We start from the raw sequence: 17789 nt of genomic DNA on the forward strand, positions 1-17789 counted from the left end.
CTATATAATCTTGTTACGTACATGATACCAATCACATCATTAGTGGCCCGTTTTGTCAGAATACGCAAGGGAGACGATGACCAAATCTGGGAACACGAGCAAAAGCAAAAACGCAGGCAGAAAAACAGCACAAGAGAGAGAGAGATGTAGGCGTGTAACTCTGCTCTGATATACACAAGAAGATCCCGAGAAATGATACAAATGAGGTATGGGGGCTGAGGACCTATATATACCTCCCTGGAAGGGCAGTCGGCCAGCACTAAAGTGCCCACGACTGAAGAAAGAGGTCCCACGACTGCATAAATGCAGTCGGCCAGCAAACTGGTGCCCACGACTGATGAAAAACAGTCGGCCAGCAGCAAGAGTGCCCACGACTGATAAACACCTAGTCGGCCAGCACTGTACTGCTCTTGGCACCCTCTGGCAGCCCTCCCAAGCCTCAAAAAAATGGGAAAAAATAGGGGGAAAATGCGGAGAGTGGGGAAAAATGGGAAAACACCTCATAAGGGCGGGCACACCCACAACAAAGGCCCTGGTGTATAAAACTGGACAGGAGATGACTTCTAACACCCCCTCTCAGCTCCTGGCTGTGTAACCAACCACAGGGAGCTGGGGTGCCGCCTGAGCAAATCCTGAGAGCGACTTCGTGAAGAGGTCCACCGTACTGTCCTCCGTCGAACAGAACTCCAACAAGATGTCATCAGCAACAATGTGTTCACGAACAAAGTGCCTCTGGATGACCATGGGTTCCTCCAGTGGAAGCCCAAGCCTGCTATGCAACCTCCCGCTGCTCCGTAAAACTGCTCCTGGGCCATAAGTAGATCCCCGCGTGTCCGAATCTCCTCCCCAAACCGAGTCACTCCAACCGTGGAGTCGGACTCCATCCAACAATCCCCCTCCTGTGTACAAGAGTCCATGATCCTTCGCATGCCGTAGAAACCACAAGAAACGCAATCCTGCCTCCCAAAGAGACATCTGCAACCAAGAGCTCAACTGCCTCATCAGGAGGCTCCCGTCCAATCCGGTGTCCATCAACCAGATCAATGAACCATACAGCTTCTGAGCCACAGAGACATCACACTGCTCACAAGGATCAACACCTGTTACGGTGCACAAACAAGTCCTGGAAACCTGATGAAACCTATCAACCACCCCCTCTGAATCCGGAACCACAAAGCCTGGAGAAACCACCTACTTCTGCAAGTAAGCACCTGTCACCTGCATGGCTTTTCGAAAGGTCCCCGTGGAAAGAACATCCTCAACTACTGGAAGTTCTATGTCCCGAACACTACGAGACATCAGAGCATAAGTGACCTGTTCAGCTTCCTCTGACTCACGAACACAAGAACTACCAACATCAGTACTGGAAAGTTCCTGCCAACTGCTGCCATCTACTGGCAAGCTATCCACCATCTGGTCTCGGAAAGCCCGCACCTGCAGCGTATCCACACTTGAGTAGCCATTACCAGATTGCCACTCATCACAATCCTGAGGACCTGGGAGAGAGAGTGCTGGAAGCCTGTAAACTCCATTCTCCACTCCGCCTTCCCAAACCACTTGGCCTGTTGCTTTGTCCCGGAGAGCAACAAAATGCTCATCAAACTCCACCCGTACGCCAATCTTGCAAACCTGATGCACTGACAACAGATGAAAACCAAGTGCCGGAACATACAACACCTGGGAGGAATGCTTCCCCCCTCTACCATCAGGAACTATCTCCATCCTGCCCTCACTGTGAACTGGGATAGTGGACGTATCCCCAGTAAGAATATGACCAGAAAGCCTGCAGAGATCCTGTAAACCGGAACGGGAAGGAGTCATGTGCCTGGAAGCACCACTATCGAGAATCCACTCCCGAGTATCCGTTGCGGAGAGTCCTCCAATCTCCTCCCTGCCTGAAGAAAATGAAGCATCGGTGTCCATCACCTCCAGGTGCACAAAAGCCAGAGTCTTCATGATTGCTGCTGAGGAGTCTTCACCCTTCTCGGTCTTCCGCTTGGGACACTGCCTCCAGTAGTGGCCTTTCTCGCCACAATCATTACAGGTCCTCTCTGCCTTCAGTTTCTCGCGGTCAGCGTCGGACTACTTCTCAGAAGACTTTTCCGATGAAGCCTTCCCTTTGCCCGAGTTACGGCCTTTCGACCGTTGGCTAGTAAAGGCCTCCGAACCTCCACCCTAAGGAGGGTTCGTGAATCGTTCCTCCTGGTCCAGGACCATGGGCACAAGCTCCTCCCATGTGATGGTGCTGAGCCTGCCACCCACTGGTAATCAACGACGAGTAAAATGCTGAGTACGAAGAGGGCAAATGTGACAGCAACGTGATGGCCATGTCCTCTGACGATATCTCCTTCCCAGCCTGAAGAATCTCCTGCTAAAGAGCCTGCAGCTTGTTAATATGCTCCCGCATCGTCGACGACTTTGCAGGGCTCATAACCCGCATCTGTACTTCCAAGGAAATCCTCTTCATGGGCGATACCCTGTTGTAAAGTGAGGCCAAATGCTGCCATATATCTCTGGCCAGCGTCATATGCTTTACATGATTGATTACCTGCGGTGTGCAGTTGAGGAAAATAAACGAACGGACCCTGGCGTTGACACGATCCCACATTTGTGTCTGAGCCTCCCGGTCCTTCCGGATCAACGATAACTCCCCTTCCTCTACTTCCGGCCGTGGAATACCAACGACGACGAAATCGGCGAGATCGTAGGACTCCAAAACGGATTCCATCATCACCTTCCATATGCCGTAGTTGCTCCCGTCCAACTGACGGTCACCTGAAAAGGGTGGATGGGTGGGAACAAAGAAGAACTAAAACCTGCAAGTGGCTGTCCAGCAAATCAGCCCACCTTCCTCTTGCTTCTCCTCTTTCCGATCAACCCAAAACAGTCCACCAATCAGCCACAAAACAGTCCCCCTCTTGCTCACACAAATCCCAAGACCTATCTAGAGCCTAGGGCTCTGATACCATGTCAGAATACGCAGCGGAGATGATGACCAAATCTGGGAACACGAGCAAAAGCAAAAACGCAGGCAGAAAAACAGCACGAGAGAGAGAGAGAGAGAGAGATGTAGGCGTGTAACTCTGCTCTGATATACACAAGAAGATCCCGAGAAATGATACAAATGAGGTATGGGGGCTGAGGACCTATATATACCTCCCTGGAAGGGAGGTCGGCCAGCACTAAAGTGCCCACAACTGAAGAAAGAGGTCCCACGACTGCATAAATGCAATCGGCCAGCAAACTGGTGCCCACGACTGATGAAAAACAGTCGGCCAGCAACAAGAGTGCCCACGACTGATAAACACCTAGTCGGCCAGCACTGTACTGCTCTTGGCACCCTCTGGCAGCCCTCCCAAGCCTCAGAAAAATGGGAAAAAATAGGGGAAAAATGCGGAGAGTGGGGAAAAATGGGAAAACACCTCATAAGGGCGGGCACACCCACAACAAAGGCCCTGGTGTATAAAACTGGACAGGAGATGACTCCTAACACGTTTTACTAGTGGACAAAGAAGGCTAAGAGTAAGAGGATGTGTCGAGTATAAGGGTCTTAATAAGTGGAGCCATTGGCTTGCGGTCAACTTAGTTTGACTTTTTACTTTTTCTTGCTTTTTGACCAAAACATGCTTTTATCTACCTATCCAGTGTGCGAGCACGGGTTCCATCATGTGAAAAAGATAGGAGGGCCAAATAATTACATAAGGCTTTACATCTCTTACCTAGGCAAGATACACACATGAACCAACCACACGATCCAAGAGCTACAGAACCAAGCACAGCCAACCTGCATGTGCAGCCAAAACAGGCCGTATTGTGCGGTCAGCCATGTGTCAACCGTATAGCAAGGGGTGACATTGAGTTCAGGGCGGCTATATAGAGAAGAAGAGGGGAAGAAAAAGCATGTGCATGAAAAAAAAAAGCATCGGCACTCTTTATTTATCAGACGTTTTTTTAGGCACTTATGACTCTTTGGGTTTTTTAAAAGCATACATGTGCTGGATATTTTTAACAAATGTGATAAAGAAAGGACAAGATTATTATTATTTTACATAAAATCCCTATTTTTAATTTTATTTTTACGTTTTTTTAAAGGCACTTCACGTGTTTTAAAAAAGGATAGGGGGGTGTTTTTTTAGAGGACACACATATCTAGAAAAATAAAAAAGCTACACCTTTTTGGAAAAAGCATACACAAGCCTTTATGGATTTTAAAGAGGGTGTCTCTTTTGATTATTCCGACGCACACATTAGGGCAAGTTTCACCCTGAGGTTTTAGCCAGTGGCAAGGGTTGGGAATGCTTTTTATAGGCTTTACAATAGCGGCTAGCCTTATCTTTTGACATACATAGGACACGTCTCACACACACACACACACACACACACACACGTCGCACACTTACCTTATCCACATATAAGGGGGGTGTTCACACCTCAGTAGGTGTTCACACACACATACACACACATGAATAAGACTAGACACATAGGATGGTTACAGCCAATAACCTTGGATTTATTAAATCTAAACCTTAGCCAATACATCTAATAAATCCCACGGCTCGGATCCATTTCTAACCCCAAGGATTAGTGCTAGGTACAAGATAGAACAGCTCCTAAACGGCTTATTGTTCTTGTATGTTTGTGTGAACACTCACTTATGTGTGTAAGTCAGTGCGTGTGAACCCACTCTTAGAGTGTGGTAAGAATAAATATCTAGACATTCTAATTCTACCTGCTTTGACATAAGCAATGATGTCGTGTAGATAAGCCACCAAGGCTATAAAAGCATTATACTTGGTGAAGCTTTCAACTATCACATCAATCAATATGATTGAATTGTACAACACATCTCTCTTGAGTATTCTCTCTCTATTACCAAATGCACAACATGGCTCTCCATCAACTACCTTAGGTGCACCTGTTTAACGCTAAACCAACAATCCCAAAAACTACCCAAAACATAATCATATTACTTGTCGTAAGGGAATAAATCCCAGCAAAGCGAAGTTCTCAATCACACTAACCACCTTTCTCAGCCCAATGTACATGCCCCAACCAAGAGATCCAAACTCCCTTGATGAACAGGTCCTATCAAAGAACCTCTCCACATACCAAGGCCATAGCATCTCTCGTCACACTGAGACAAGGCCACGCTCAGAATGTCATGCGAGAAGACATGCAACAACTATATTGTCCGTCAAGTGAAAGATCATCCAACATCTACTATAACCCTGAACTGAATAAGTATCAGATTCTACATCGCATGCTCAAATGTGCAAATCTGGTCATTTGCAAGTCTGGACATCACATCGACCTCATCGTCCCATTGAAGAAATTCAACCCTTTCATATCAGCTTACACAATATTCCTCCACCAAATCAAGGCCTTCCCTCAGCCTTGTGAGGAACCGTTGTACAATTTGTACTTTCTCTATACCTGGGAATGATAAAAGTCTAAGTGGATAGTCCCTCCATTTAGCCACGAATCCTCAAACTCCTGAGTTGCTCCCTCGTCACCTGCATAAAGCTTTGGCGTGAACTCGGTATCACGCGAGAACACATGTTTAAACTACTCGCTGCAAGGTAGCTAGTTGCTCCTGCAAGTATCTCCTCCTTAAGTTTTGCCATCTCAGTATCAAAGTATGCTATTTTTCTACGTGCTTCTACTTCTCTGGTGACCTCAAACCAAGGTATTACCATAGCTCGTTGATCCCCTTGGTGCTCCAAAATGCACATGATGATAAAGACCATCAATGAAGGTAATCCAGCTGAGGTTGCCATGAGGTAGAGCTAGAAAAAATCAAATAAACCTCCATTACGTAAGTCACGAGAAAGTGTGTTGTTTGTGCTGTCTGCCATGTACATATGGTACTTCGTGAACTTTGACATATCTAATCAACCATCATTGAGTCGTGCAATAGTCTCTCTCTCTCTCTCTCTCTCTCTCTCTCTCTCTCTCTCTCTCTCTCAATAGTGATGTGTGTGATGCTTACCTTTGTTTGCTAGAGTTTTCCTCCCAGATGTTATCCATTAGGAGCTCCTAGTACCGTACTTTTCCTCATAGTTGTTTCAGTTTCAGTTAGTTGTTTAGTTGTTTTTAGCTTTTCTTACACAGACATTGTATCAGATCCACCAATTGTTGTGACCTTTTTGGTCTCATAGGTCATTTTGGCCTTCTGAAGACATTAATATATCATTTCATCTCTCTCTCTCTCTCTCTCTCTCTCTCTCTCTCTCTCTCTCTCTCTCTCTCTCTCTCTCTCTGTGCACACGCATACCATGCAGCACTTTCATCCTCCCTAATATCTTCAAGTAAGCTCTTCAAGCTTCGACACTCTAGATGTGGGACTTGGCTCGGCATCTTCAAAGACTTGTCTCCATCGCACGATTCTCTAGTAGCAATGGTGTTCACTCCAATTGGTCAAGAAACATACTTGTGGGGAACGTCCTAATGGCTTGTCTAGTGCCATTACTTATAAATATTCAAAAGGGAGCCACCCCCTTGTGGAACAAGGAGTGTGAACTCTTTTGTTTTTAATCTCCTGTGGAGTCTAACGAACCTTGTTAACGCATGTTTATTTGATCTCCTAAAATCCTATCAAAACAAATCATGTTAAAGAGGATCCTCTCAAGAAGCTACATTGAAAGAGCTACCATTCCAACCTGGTCATCTAACTATAGTGCAAGTTTTGATGGATGTGGACACTTCTTCAAAGACCCCTCTTTTAATGCGAAAAAGAACTTGCAAGCATCTAGCAAGTCCTCCAAGTTTCAGTTGGAGCTTTAATCAACATTAAATAGAATGTACCTTAAAGAAATTGAGCCATTAAGTATAATCCCATGACCTCAACCACTTCATTTTGCATGCGTCAATACTCAAGTTAACCACATCTTTGATTGCCCACAATCACTAGATCGTATTTACGAACGAAAGCTGGAAATGATGCAGCTTACTCAAAAAGACCTTTATCATGTAGCATTCAATCATTCAACCCCTTAAAGTTTTTCTCACCGAGATCCCACTAGAATACATAAATTATAGAAGTGGGAAACGCCCCAAAACGCCATATCTGGGACCAAAATGCCGAAACACAATGGAAAACACCAAAACGCATTTTCAAAACTCTAAGACGTTTCGAAGCTCCTGTTTCCCCAAAAGAATTCCTATATATAGTTCTTTTGGGTTTCTTTTGGATGGTATGACCCTTTCTTAAAAAGACTAACTCCACCTAAGCCTTCACTATACTATGAAGGCTTAGTAAAGATGATAATTAAAGTCCCATCTCTCTTGTTCATGATCTCTTTTTCCCCCTCTATTGTAAGCCCAACGGGGCGTGCCGTGACAAATTCAACCATGTATCCAAGAGATAAAGATATAGAGATATAAGATAAGAGAGAGACAGAAGGGGACTTTGCACAGTACACCACACTAAGCGGAGAACAAGCCGTGCTCCATTTTAGGAATTTATTCAAGAACAATCCACACGCTCGCAAGCCAGGATCAATATAACAATGAATACAAAGCAAACAACTATGCCGATGTAGAATATCCGAGTCGAAGTCTATATCAATGCACGAGATCTCTGATGTCAGGCACACCACATGAATGACCCACAAGAATCTCTCACTGGGCTAGTACCAGATCTAATATCCAAATCCAATGAATTCAAGTCCAATGAATCCAAGTCCAATATCCAAGTCTAAATCCAAATCCAAATAACCTTGAGTTCCAACTTCCTATACAAGGTACACGGGTAGTTCGAGCCTTCAATGATCTTACTCATCGTGCTACAAGAAGAGTTCAAGCTTTTTTATACATGAAGAAGACCCTGCTTTTTGCCAAAAGCTTATCCATGCTTTTGCTTTTGCTTTTGCTTTTGCTTTTACCTTTTTCTCTTTGCTTTTCTCTTTCTCACTTTATACAATAAAATATTACTCGAAAAAGTCCAGCTTTTCAAAGTTCTTTTATGCTTTGCTTTTCTGGCTTCAAGGGCTTGCCTTTTGGCCCTAGAGTTGCTTTTTGAAAAAGTGGCTTTTAGCTTTTTGGTCCGGCTGAATCTCCTCTTACCTTGGCTCATTGTCAACCCAATTTGACTTTTTGTTATTCTCTACTTTTTGACCAAGACTAGCGCTTTTCCATGTGCAAACTTCATGGTCCCTGTTCCCATGCCTTCTTCTCTCTGTCTGATGTCCAGGCAAGGGTTCCATCATGTGAAAAGAGCTAGGAGGGCTAAATAGTTACATCTATAGTCTCAAATGCTGACATGGCATTTCTGTTTCTGTTTCAACCTTCTTTAAAAAATCGGTTTCCATTCCCATTTCTGTTTTTGTTTCCCCGTTTCCCATAACAATGGCATAAAGGCATGTGGGCACAAGAATGTCCTTTATTTAAACTCCCTTGATCTTCTCAACTTGCCTGTGGCTTTGTCAATTCATAAAAAGTACATAAATCACTTTATATCATGCAATGCCAGGCATGATTTTCTCGCATAAGAACGTTGACCAAAATAGCCAAATCTTCCTTGCAGACTCATTTTAACTCATTGTGGTGCTCCATGGAAATATGATAGTTTACAAACACTCTGAAAATCTAAATTCATTAATGCTTCAAAGATGGCAAAGGCATCCATTTATTTCATGTCTCAGTGCCATTGCCTTACTCATACCCTGGTCAGACCAAACAATATGAGAAATCTTGTTATCGATTATAAACTACTATAAGGGCTCCCAACTGTACCAAAATCCAAGCCTGCATGAAAACCCGCAGCACTTTGTGAAAGGCTCCTCTCCACTAAGGGGAATAGAAAACATCTCACCGCCAGATCAAAGCATACTACTGAAGTGTATTCACTGTTCTTTTCTGAACACCACATGCTACATATATCCACTTGGTTGAAGTCTGAAGAGCACATCACAAAAATTCCACTATCCAATCAGCACCTTGCATCTTGTAATGAAAGCAATTTGAAGCTTCTCAGGATGCAACGCCTCCCATGTGCCTTGCTGGAAAAGAGACCAACTTAACGTGCTGCTACTATATCTGAATTATGTACCGCTAGCAAGTAGGAACTTCATTGTAATCAACATTGACAGTTCATAACTTTTCGCATTGTCCATTCACACTCATTACCCCATGATATACATTGGCATTATGAAAGCTTTTGCTTGCACATAAACCCCTAGCATTTCATGAGAAGAGAAATCTGACAATCTCTAGCAACCTAAGAGACTCCTCTCCACTTAAGGGCAGACAACATCATGATTCGTCTCAAAACATAAAGGAAGGATGCAACTCTCTTTTTGCTCACTTTATGCATTCCAGTAACTTGGTTGAAAATGACAACACAAAGCTTGCTATCATTCTAGCCACTGTTGGACATCTTTATATCTCTTAATGAGGACCATTTAAATTGTAAACCCTCTTGTACCTTGAGAGCACTGCAAAAGCACCCATATTACTAGCATGCACCCGATGATTTGGCATCCAACCAAACAAGTAGGTACCATCACATACCATAAACTATTACTGCAAAAGATGCACAATCTTCTAAATATCATGTACACTCGCTTCATGCTAGCCTTGCCATACTAAAAGACAGTATGCATTGTGAAACGGTGACATACACATCACTCACATTCCTAATGAGGACCATTTAACTCATAAACCCTCTTGTACCTTGAGAGCACTAAAAAAGCACCCATATTACTAGCATGAACCCGATGATTTGGCATCACATACCATAAACTACTACCACAAAAGATACACAATCTTCTACTAAGCATGTACACTCATTTCATGCTAGCCTTGCCATACTAAAAGATGGTATGCATTGTGAAACAGTGACATACACATCACTCAAATTCATTCAGAATAGGCCGACAACAAACAAAATGCATGCTGAAAAAGTAGCAGCAAATTAGCTGAATCAAACTTAGAACAACTACGACGAAAGTGAATCCCAAACAAGCATTAAAAAAGGGATTTCTTACCTGACCAATGCCACCGAACAGATCTTTTAATTCCTCTATCGTGACATCTAATGGAAGCCCTGAAATGTATATTCTTGCATTATCACATGTTTCCCCACAATTAGCATCACATTGCTTGACTTTAACTGCCTCTGAAGCGCCACCATATTGGCTTCCGGACCGCACATCATCTCCGCCATAGTCCCCTCGAGAGTCCGAGTAGCCTGACCTTTTTTCAGACCCATGGCTATCATAACCTCCTTGTCCTCTGATGTCCCCTTGGGTGCGACCACCACCATAATCCCCTCCTCTGCTTCGCCTGCCATCCCCACCATAATCTCTACTTCCCCTGCTGTCCCCACGGGTATGGCTACCATAATCTCCTCTGGGAGGTGCTGCCTGACCTCCGTAAACATTTCCAGCTTGTGGAGTGTTACCTGGAACTTGGCTGCCACCACTACCATAACCATATCCACCACCTGCACCACCACCAGCAACAGCTGCAGCTTGATTTCCATAATCATCGGCCGATCCATAACCACCAGGTACGCCTTGGTTTCCATAACTGTTCCCCTGCCTGTATCCGCCACTACCGCTTTGAGCACCATAGCTATCCCCCCCTCCATAACCACTGCTTCTATTACCCCAGTTCCCTCCACCACCGTATCCACTATTCTGGCCAACTGGCTGTGTCCCACTGCTAGGCTTTCCAGTTCCACACTTGTTGCATTCAACTCTCCGTGCGAAGTTAACATTTCCACAACTAAAAAAGAAAAAAGGAACACATCAACAACTTCACCTGGCAAACCCTAAGGCTCAACGCACACTAAAACTTGACAAAGTTGCATCAGAAGAAAGATACAGATGATCAACTCATATCCCAAGACTTCAAGAGCTACTCTGATCTATTGAACTCAGCCAAGACTGACCTTGTGTTGGGGCAGACCCAGTCTCCATCTCGCTGGCCTCCGCCACGACCTCCTCCTCCTCCTCCTCCTCCTCCTCCTCCAGGCCTTCTATCACGACCTCCAGAGTTTCCTCCGCCGCCATAGCCTCCTGTTAAACGGCCATGGCAGAGCAGTTTCAAAACCAACAGATCGTGGAGAAAATACACTAGCTTTTAGCGTTCAAGATAGCTTACCTCGACCGCCGTAGGAAGAGCCATAGCCTCTTCCTCCGGTACCCTCACCTTCAGGGCCATAGTTTACCCGTCCTCCATCGTCAGACGGCGCGCCATAGGCGACCTCGGAACCGATCGTGCCAGACATCCGTACACGCAGAATTTGGGATAGGATTGGGGTGAGGGTTGAGAATCTGCTAAACTGTTAGGGTTAGGGCTACCGCTAGGTTTGAGGTTGCAGTAGACGAAAAGAAGCGACAAAGCAAGCAAACAGTTCTGACCTCAAACTTATTTTGCGCCGACCTCCACGTGTCGGTTAAGCCCAAAACCCTAGTCTTGATTGTTCTAAACTTTGGTTTATTTAATTTTATATGGTCACGCACTTATATTTTCCCCCTAAAAGCACACACATTCCTAATCATCACCACCACCACCACCACCTGCAACACAACACTACCATGTAGAGGGGCAGCTCTCATAGCAGGATAAGCAAGCCAAGGCTTTGCAACCATGAATGTGGGCTAAGCAAGTTGAGGCTTTGCAAGCCCACAAGAAAGACTATTGACAGCAAAGAAGATCCTTAACAATAGCTTACGAGAGAGAGCTCGCCCCTTTGTTTTTAAGAAGGCCGTTTTAGCCTTTACACACATATCAGCTAAGTCCTTGCAACCCATGCAAGACAGTGAAGGCTACTTGGGAGACTGAGTGATACCTACTTATTATGAGAGAGCTCTCTCTCCTTTGCTTTCAAGAAGGCCGTTTTTGCCTTTATACACATATCACCGAAGTCCTTGCAACGCAAAACAATGAGGGCTATTGTTACATTATTGGCCCTCTACGGTCTATTGGGGACGCTCATCCGACCATTGTGCCATGCTTGCAATTAGTATCGTAAGTGATGTCATATTAAATACTACATTGTAAGTGTGATTGGCATATGCTTTGTGGGTCTATGCTATGTATGCTGTGATTGGGTGATGCCATGTGTACGCATGCTAGTGTTGTTGATATTGGTGTTTGATTGCCTTCTCTTTGAGTGTGGTTGGCTTTGATACCACTGTCAGGAACTTGCCACACAAAAGAGAATCAAAGTACCAAAATTGCACAGAATAATCACAATTAAATATTCAACTCCAAACAAATAACAGATTCAGACATATTAAATATATACATGGAAATAAACCATAGACTTGAAAACTGTGCGCAAAATAAATCAAACATCACCATCAATCAACAAGGGTTAGGTTGAATCTCCCCCTCAAGCGTGCTGGCTCCTTGCACGACATTAGTATTTAATCATGTATTCCTCAAAATAGCCCTTGAGCCAGTCGTGAAGCTTTTGCCAAAAATAGGGCTCTTTTTACAAAAATAATCAATCCTTCTAGAGGATGTTCACACACATCTAGTGTGTACCAAAAATAATAGTGAACCTCTAGTTCACACGCACTACACCCATGCACATGGGGGTGCATAAATATACGAGTACAAATAAATGGCACACGGCCAAGCAACAATGATGAAGTATAACTCATAAATGTCGAGGCGATGTAAACGCCCATGCACATGACAAAATTCGTGCGACACCTCGTTCGGTGACCCTCGCGCATGTAACACCTTGTTCGGTGACCCTTGCACACTCATGCCTGTGCGACACCTCGTTCAGTGAGCCTCGTACAAGTACAACGCCTCATTCGACATCCTCGTACTCATCACCTATACTCAACAAGTTAACATGTTGCTAACCCAAGTAAGAGGGATGTTACCTTATTGGCCCTCTATGGTCTATTGGGGATGCCCATCCGACCATTGTGCCATGCTTGCAATTAGTATCATGAGTGATGTCATATTAAATACTACATTATAAGTGTGATTGGCATATGCTTTGCGGGTCTATACTATGTATGCTGTGATTGGGTGATGCCATGTGTACGCATGCTAGTGTTGTTGATATTGGTGTTTGATTGCCTCACCTAACATGTTGACTTGTTGAGTGGTATAGGTGATGAGTACAAGGATGCGAATGAGGCATTGTACTTGTGCGAGGATCACTGAACAAGGTGTCGCACACAAGCATGAGTGTGAAAGGGTCACCAAACGAGTGCCATTTATTTGTACTCGTATATTTATGCATCCCGATGTGCACGGGTGTAGTGCGTGTGAACTAGAGATTCACTATTGTTTTTGGTACACACTAGATGTGTGTGAACATCCTCTAGAAGGATTGATTATTTTTGTAAAAAGAGCCCTATTTTTGGCAAAAAGCTTCACAATTGTCTCAAGGGCTATTTTGAGGAATACATGATTAAATATGCATGTCATGCAAGAAGCCAACACGCTTGAGGGGGAGATTTAACCCAATCCTTGTTGATTGATGGTGATGTTTTATTTTGCGTATAGTTTTCAAGTCTATGGTTTATCTTCCACGTTTATTTCCATGTATATGTTTAATATGTCTGAATCTGTTTATTGGTTTGGAGTTGAATATTTATTCGTGATTATTATTATGTACAATTTTGGTACTTTGATTCTCTTTTGTGTGGCAAGTTCCTGACAGCTACTTGGGAGACTAAGTGATACCTACTTGAAAGCAAAAGAGAGAGAGTTATGAACTCTCCCCTTGTTTTTCCAAACAAGTGCTAATTTTTTCCGATAAAAAAGGGGAAGGAGGGTCTTTTTTGGTCCTTGCCTTTTAGCAGGACTATTTGAGGAGTGAGTTTTTTATGGTAGAGTCAAAGCAATGATCAACCTTCTTCATATCCAACTATGAAAAGGATACATTGTTATTCCTTTTGTTGCCTTTAAGAAGGCCAGGATATATACTTTCCACATATCCAATTGTGAAGGATATATTATTATTCATTTTATAGCATTTCAGAAGGCTATCATTATTCCACATAAATTGAATGTCGTATATTTCATAGATTTAATTATGTCTTTTTGTCTTCTTTTGAAGTGACAATCATGATTAAAGTCAATGTTTATTAAGAAAAGTTAATGTTTTAAATTTCAATATAGCTTAGCCTTGCATAGACACTTGTAACTATTCATTGATTCAAGGTGGCCACTATCATGATTATTAATTGCATTTCTTTATGGTAGTCTTACACTTATAGGCTTTCTGTTCATTCATGTGCTTGAACAGTGGATTACCTCTTACAAGAACTCAAAAGAGGCTCGATGGCCCTCAAACTTGTCCTTCATCTCATTTTTCTTCATGGTAGTCTTACACTTACAAGCTTTGTGTTTATTCATGCTTGAACTGCCTCTTGCTAGAGCTCAGCCTTTATGGCCCTCAAACTTGGCCTTGATTTCATTTTTCTTCATAGCAGTCTTGCACTTATAACATTTATGTTCATTCACTAGATTGCCTCTTGTAAGAGCTCAAAACAGGCTTGATGGCCCCCTCAAACTAGGGCTTGCACCCATTCATCCTCCTAAGAGAAGGGCTTGCACCCATTCATCATCCTAAGAGAAGGGCTTGCACCCATTCATCCTCCTAAGAGAAGGGCACAACAGTTTTGGAATAGATCTGTAAAGAGTGTGGCTTCTTTCTCTTTACATAAAATGTGTAGTGGGTTTTGAGCCCCCCATTGGAAAGAGCTTGTGTTTTTCTTGGCTGAGAATCATATTTTCATTCAAAGGGGTGGTCGAGATTACTACAAAAGAAAGCCATAAAGGTGGGCTACGTAGGCAAGAGCTTTGAGCCCCCCATTGGAAAGAGCTTGTGTTTTTTTGGGTTGAGAACAATATTTTAATTCAAAGGTGTGGTCGAGATTACTACAACAGAAAGCTATAAAGGTGGGCTAAGCAGGCAAGAGCTTTGAGACCACACTACTATGAGGTTAGGCTTCTAGTAGCCACCATGAAGGCAGCTAAGCAAGCCAAGGTTAGGCTTCTAGTTGCCATGAAGGTGGGCTAAGCAACTGGAGGCTTTGAGAGCCCATGAGAAAGGCCCTAGTGGTGGGGGACGATAAAGGAGACCTAAAATGATAACTTACGAGAGAACACTACCCTTTTTGCGAGACAATGAGGGTTGCTTGGGGGGTTGAGTGATACCTAGTTGTAACTAGTAATGGTGGACTTGAAGACGAGATAGTGAAATGTTCCTTGTTTTGGATCATGAAGAAAACAAGCTTGTGAAAGTGAGTTGCAAGTCAAGACACCCATTTGTAATAAGGAGAATTTGCAAGTTGTTTTAGGAAAAGGAAAATATACTAACTCCCATAACTATCGCCATGAGCTCAAATCTCATCTACTTCATTTTTTACCTAAAAGAACGAGATTCGTCTACCATAGTGCTTAGAAATCTTTTAAAAAAGAATGAGATCCATCTACCCTAGTGGTTAGAAATCTTTTTTAAAAATAATGAGATCCATCTACCCTAGTGCTTAGAAATCTAAAAAGAAGGAAGGAAATCCACCATCATTTTTTAACTACGAAATCCATATACCCTAGTGCTTAGAAATCAACCAAGTAAAGCTTGGTAGTACGAGCCAATGTTCCACCAATTTCCTCACCACATGCGATTAAGATGATCATGAGTAGGATGGAACCAAATGAAAACTTCCTAATAAGTACAGTACTCAAAGAATTTGTGCTCACATAGGAATGCCTCCTTGAGCAATAAAACTACTCGTCTTGTGTGTGTAAATTTTTGTATATAAAGACCTTTATCATTATATCCATATGTTTAAGCAAGAATTGCTTGTACATATGGATTGCTTATCCTTGTTATACATCAACCACACCTCCATTCCAATGGCTTTTTACATGAAGACGTATATCATGAAATACATATGTATAAACATATAGTGTGTGCCTTTTTTTCTACATGAAGACGTATATCATGAAATACATATGTATAAACATATAGTGTGTGCCTTTTTTTCTACATGAAGACATATATTAAGATATCCATATGTCTTTTTTTCTACATGAAGACATATATTAAGATATCCATATGTAAAAACAAGAATTACAAATGACAATTTGTTCTTGAAGCCACTCTCCAATAAATGTTTAGAGCTCTCCATTTGCTTTGTAACCCTTGAAACACTCTTGTTTATGCATGTTTTCAAGGAGAACATGGTTAACGACATGTATAATGCGATCATCAACAAATACCTTTGCTCACCTAGGAAAGCATTTCTCCTTCAATAAATAGTTTCTTTAAAATTTATGCCTGATAATGTGGCATGATACAATTATTCTCAAGTTTTAGTTGTTTTTGGTTAGACTACCAATTAGTCTAAAATGTGGATCATGCTAATGGTTTATCTGTTTTTCAAACAACTCCTTAATTTAAGTTGTCTGGTTGGAAAAAGGGCATATACATGATGTTTTATGGCCATGTTGATGAAATGTTTAGTGAGAAATAGTTTTGTCACATTACTTGCTATTTATAATGATAATGTTTTGAAACAACTCACTACTACACCATTAGCTTTGCCTATGCTTATTTTTTGACAAGCCTCTCTTTAGCCTCCACACCTTTATTTAACAGTCCAACCAATTAATCATAGTCCCAATGTCCATACTAAATAATATTTTCTCATTGTTGTGAATAATGAAAAAATGGAGTGACTACCATGTCAAAAACAAAAATTATACTATAAATTTTCCCTCCCTCGTGGATGATTATAGTTTGGGAACCAAATAACCCCAAAAGTCGTCTTCTTCTTTTTTTGCAAATTTTCTGATTCCTCTTTCCTTGCCTATTTGACATGGTGCTAGTAAAGATTACTCATAGGATTTCCAAAACAATACATCCCTTCACTCATTTAAGGTGTGTATATAGTGAAAAACACTTTAGAGTAATAAAATGTCAATGTCATGAATATATTTGATTGGTTTCCTGACAATTGTTATAAGGTACATAGTATAGTATAGCTTTTCCCTCCCTCATGGGATGGTTGTAGTTTGCTTACAAAATTGATGCCCCAAATCATCCTCTATTTGCAATTTTTTCGATACCTTCACCTCTTCCTACTAGAAATGGTACTTCTAAAGCTTACTCTTAGGATTGCCATAACAATATGTCACTTTGCTTATTTGAGGTGATTATATAGTGAAAAGCACCTTTATAGCAATAAAATATAAATGTTGTGTTGGTTTCCTCAAAATAGTATTCTAGTTTATCACCATATGGTTATACTTTTATTCAAATCACGTGGTTTATCACCATGTGGTTATATACTTTCAGGTTTATCACCACTACTTTTATTCAAAGAATGTGGTTTCAACACTACATAATAAAGTATATGTCACTTTACTTTAATACATTACCATTTATTTTATCAAGAACATGGTTGAGTTGTTAGAAAATGAAGTACATTCCAAAAAAAGTGATGAGAACAAAGGAGGGGAGAACTAATTAGACTTTTAATCATTTTCATTTTTTATTATTGCCTCTACTCCCATTACTAAAAGGCATATTTATAAAGTGACTCCAGTGTTTAACAAGTTGCAAGGCAAAATAATTAGTTTATTTCTAGTCATTATTACTCATGATTGTGAGAAAAAATAAAAGGAAATCCATGTCTAGCTAGTTTATTGTGCTTGATCATAAGATGCACCACTAAAGTATACTAGATGAGTATAGATTCACAAGATTATTTTCTCAGTAATATACATCACATGATTAGTGCATGACACCCCCATACCAAGAAATAGGTGACACACAACAAACACACACACACACACAC

The 17789-nt window shown here is 42.0% G+C and overlaps 1 protein-coding gene across 2 annotated transcripts in view; it reads right to left on the reverse strand.

The window, feature by feature from the left end:
• The window catches only part of LOC147622021 (transcription initiation factor TFIID subunit 15b-like), a 31277-nt gene extending 19930 nt beyond the window's left edge, over positions 1-11347 (reverse strand). The window contains exons 1-3 of one of the 2 annotated variants that reach the window (XR_015269634.1): positions 11107-11347; positions 10895-11021; positions 9987-10728 (exon numbers count right to left, since the gene is read on the reverse strand). Coding sequence is in view for 1 of the 2 variants with exons in the window: in XM_086823079.1 (XP_086679205.1) it covers positions 9987-10728; positions 10895-11021; positions 11107-11233 (996 nt within the window). In the remaining variant the exon portion in view is untranslated. The remainder of the gene's footprint in view (positions 1-9986; positions 10729-10894; positions 11022-11106) is intronic. The other variant, XM_086823079.1, reaches the window with a different exon arrangement.
• Between the last annotated feature and the right edge of the window lie 6442 nt (positions 11348-17789).

The sequence above is a fragment of the Cibotium barometz genome, chromosome 29 (assembly GCF_041138505.1).
Source record: "Cibotium barometz isolate CiBa-2024 chromosome 29, ASM4113850v1, whole genome shotgun sequence".
Classification (NCBI taxonomy): Eukaryota; Viridiplantae; Streptophyta; class Polypodiopsida; order Cyatheales; family Cibotiaceae; genus Cibotium; species Cibotium barometz.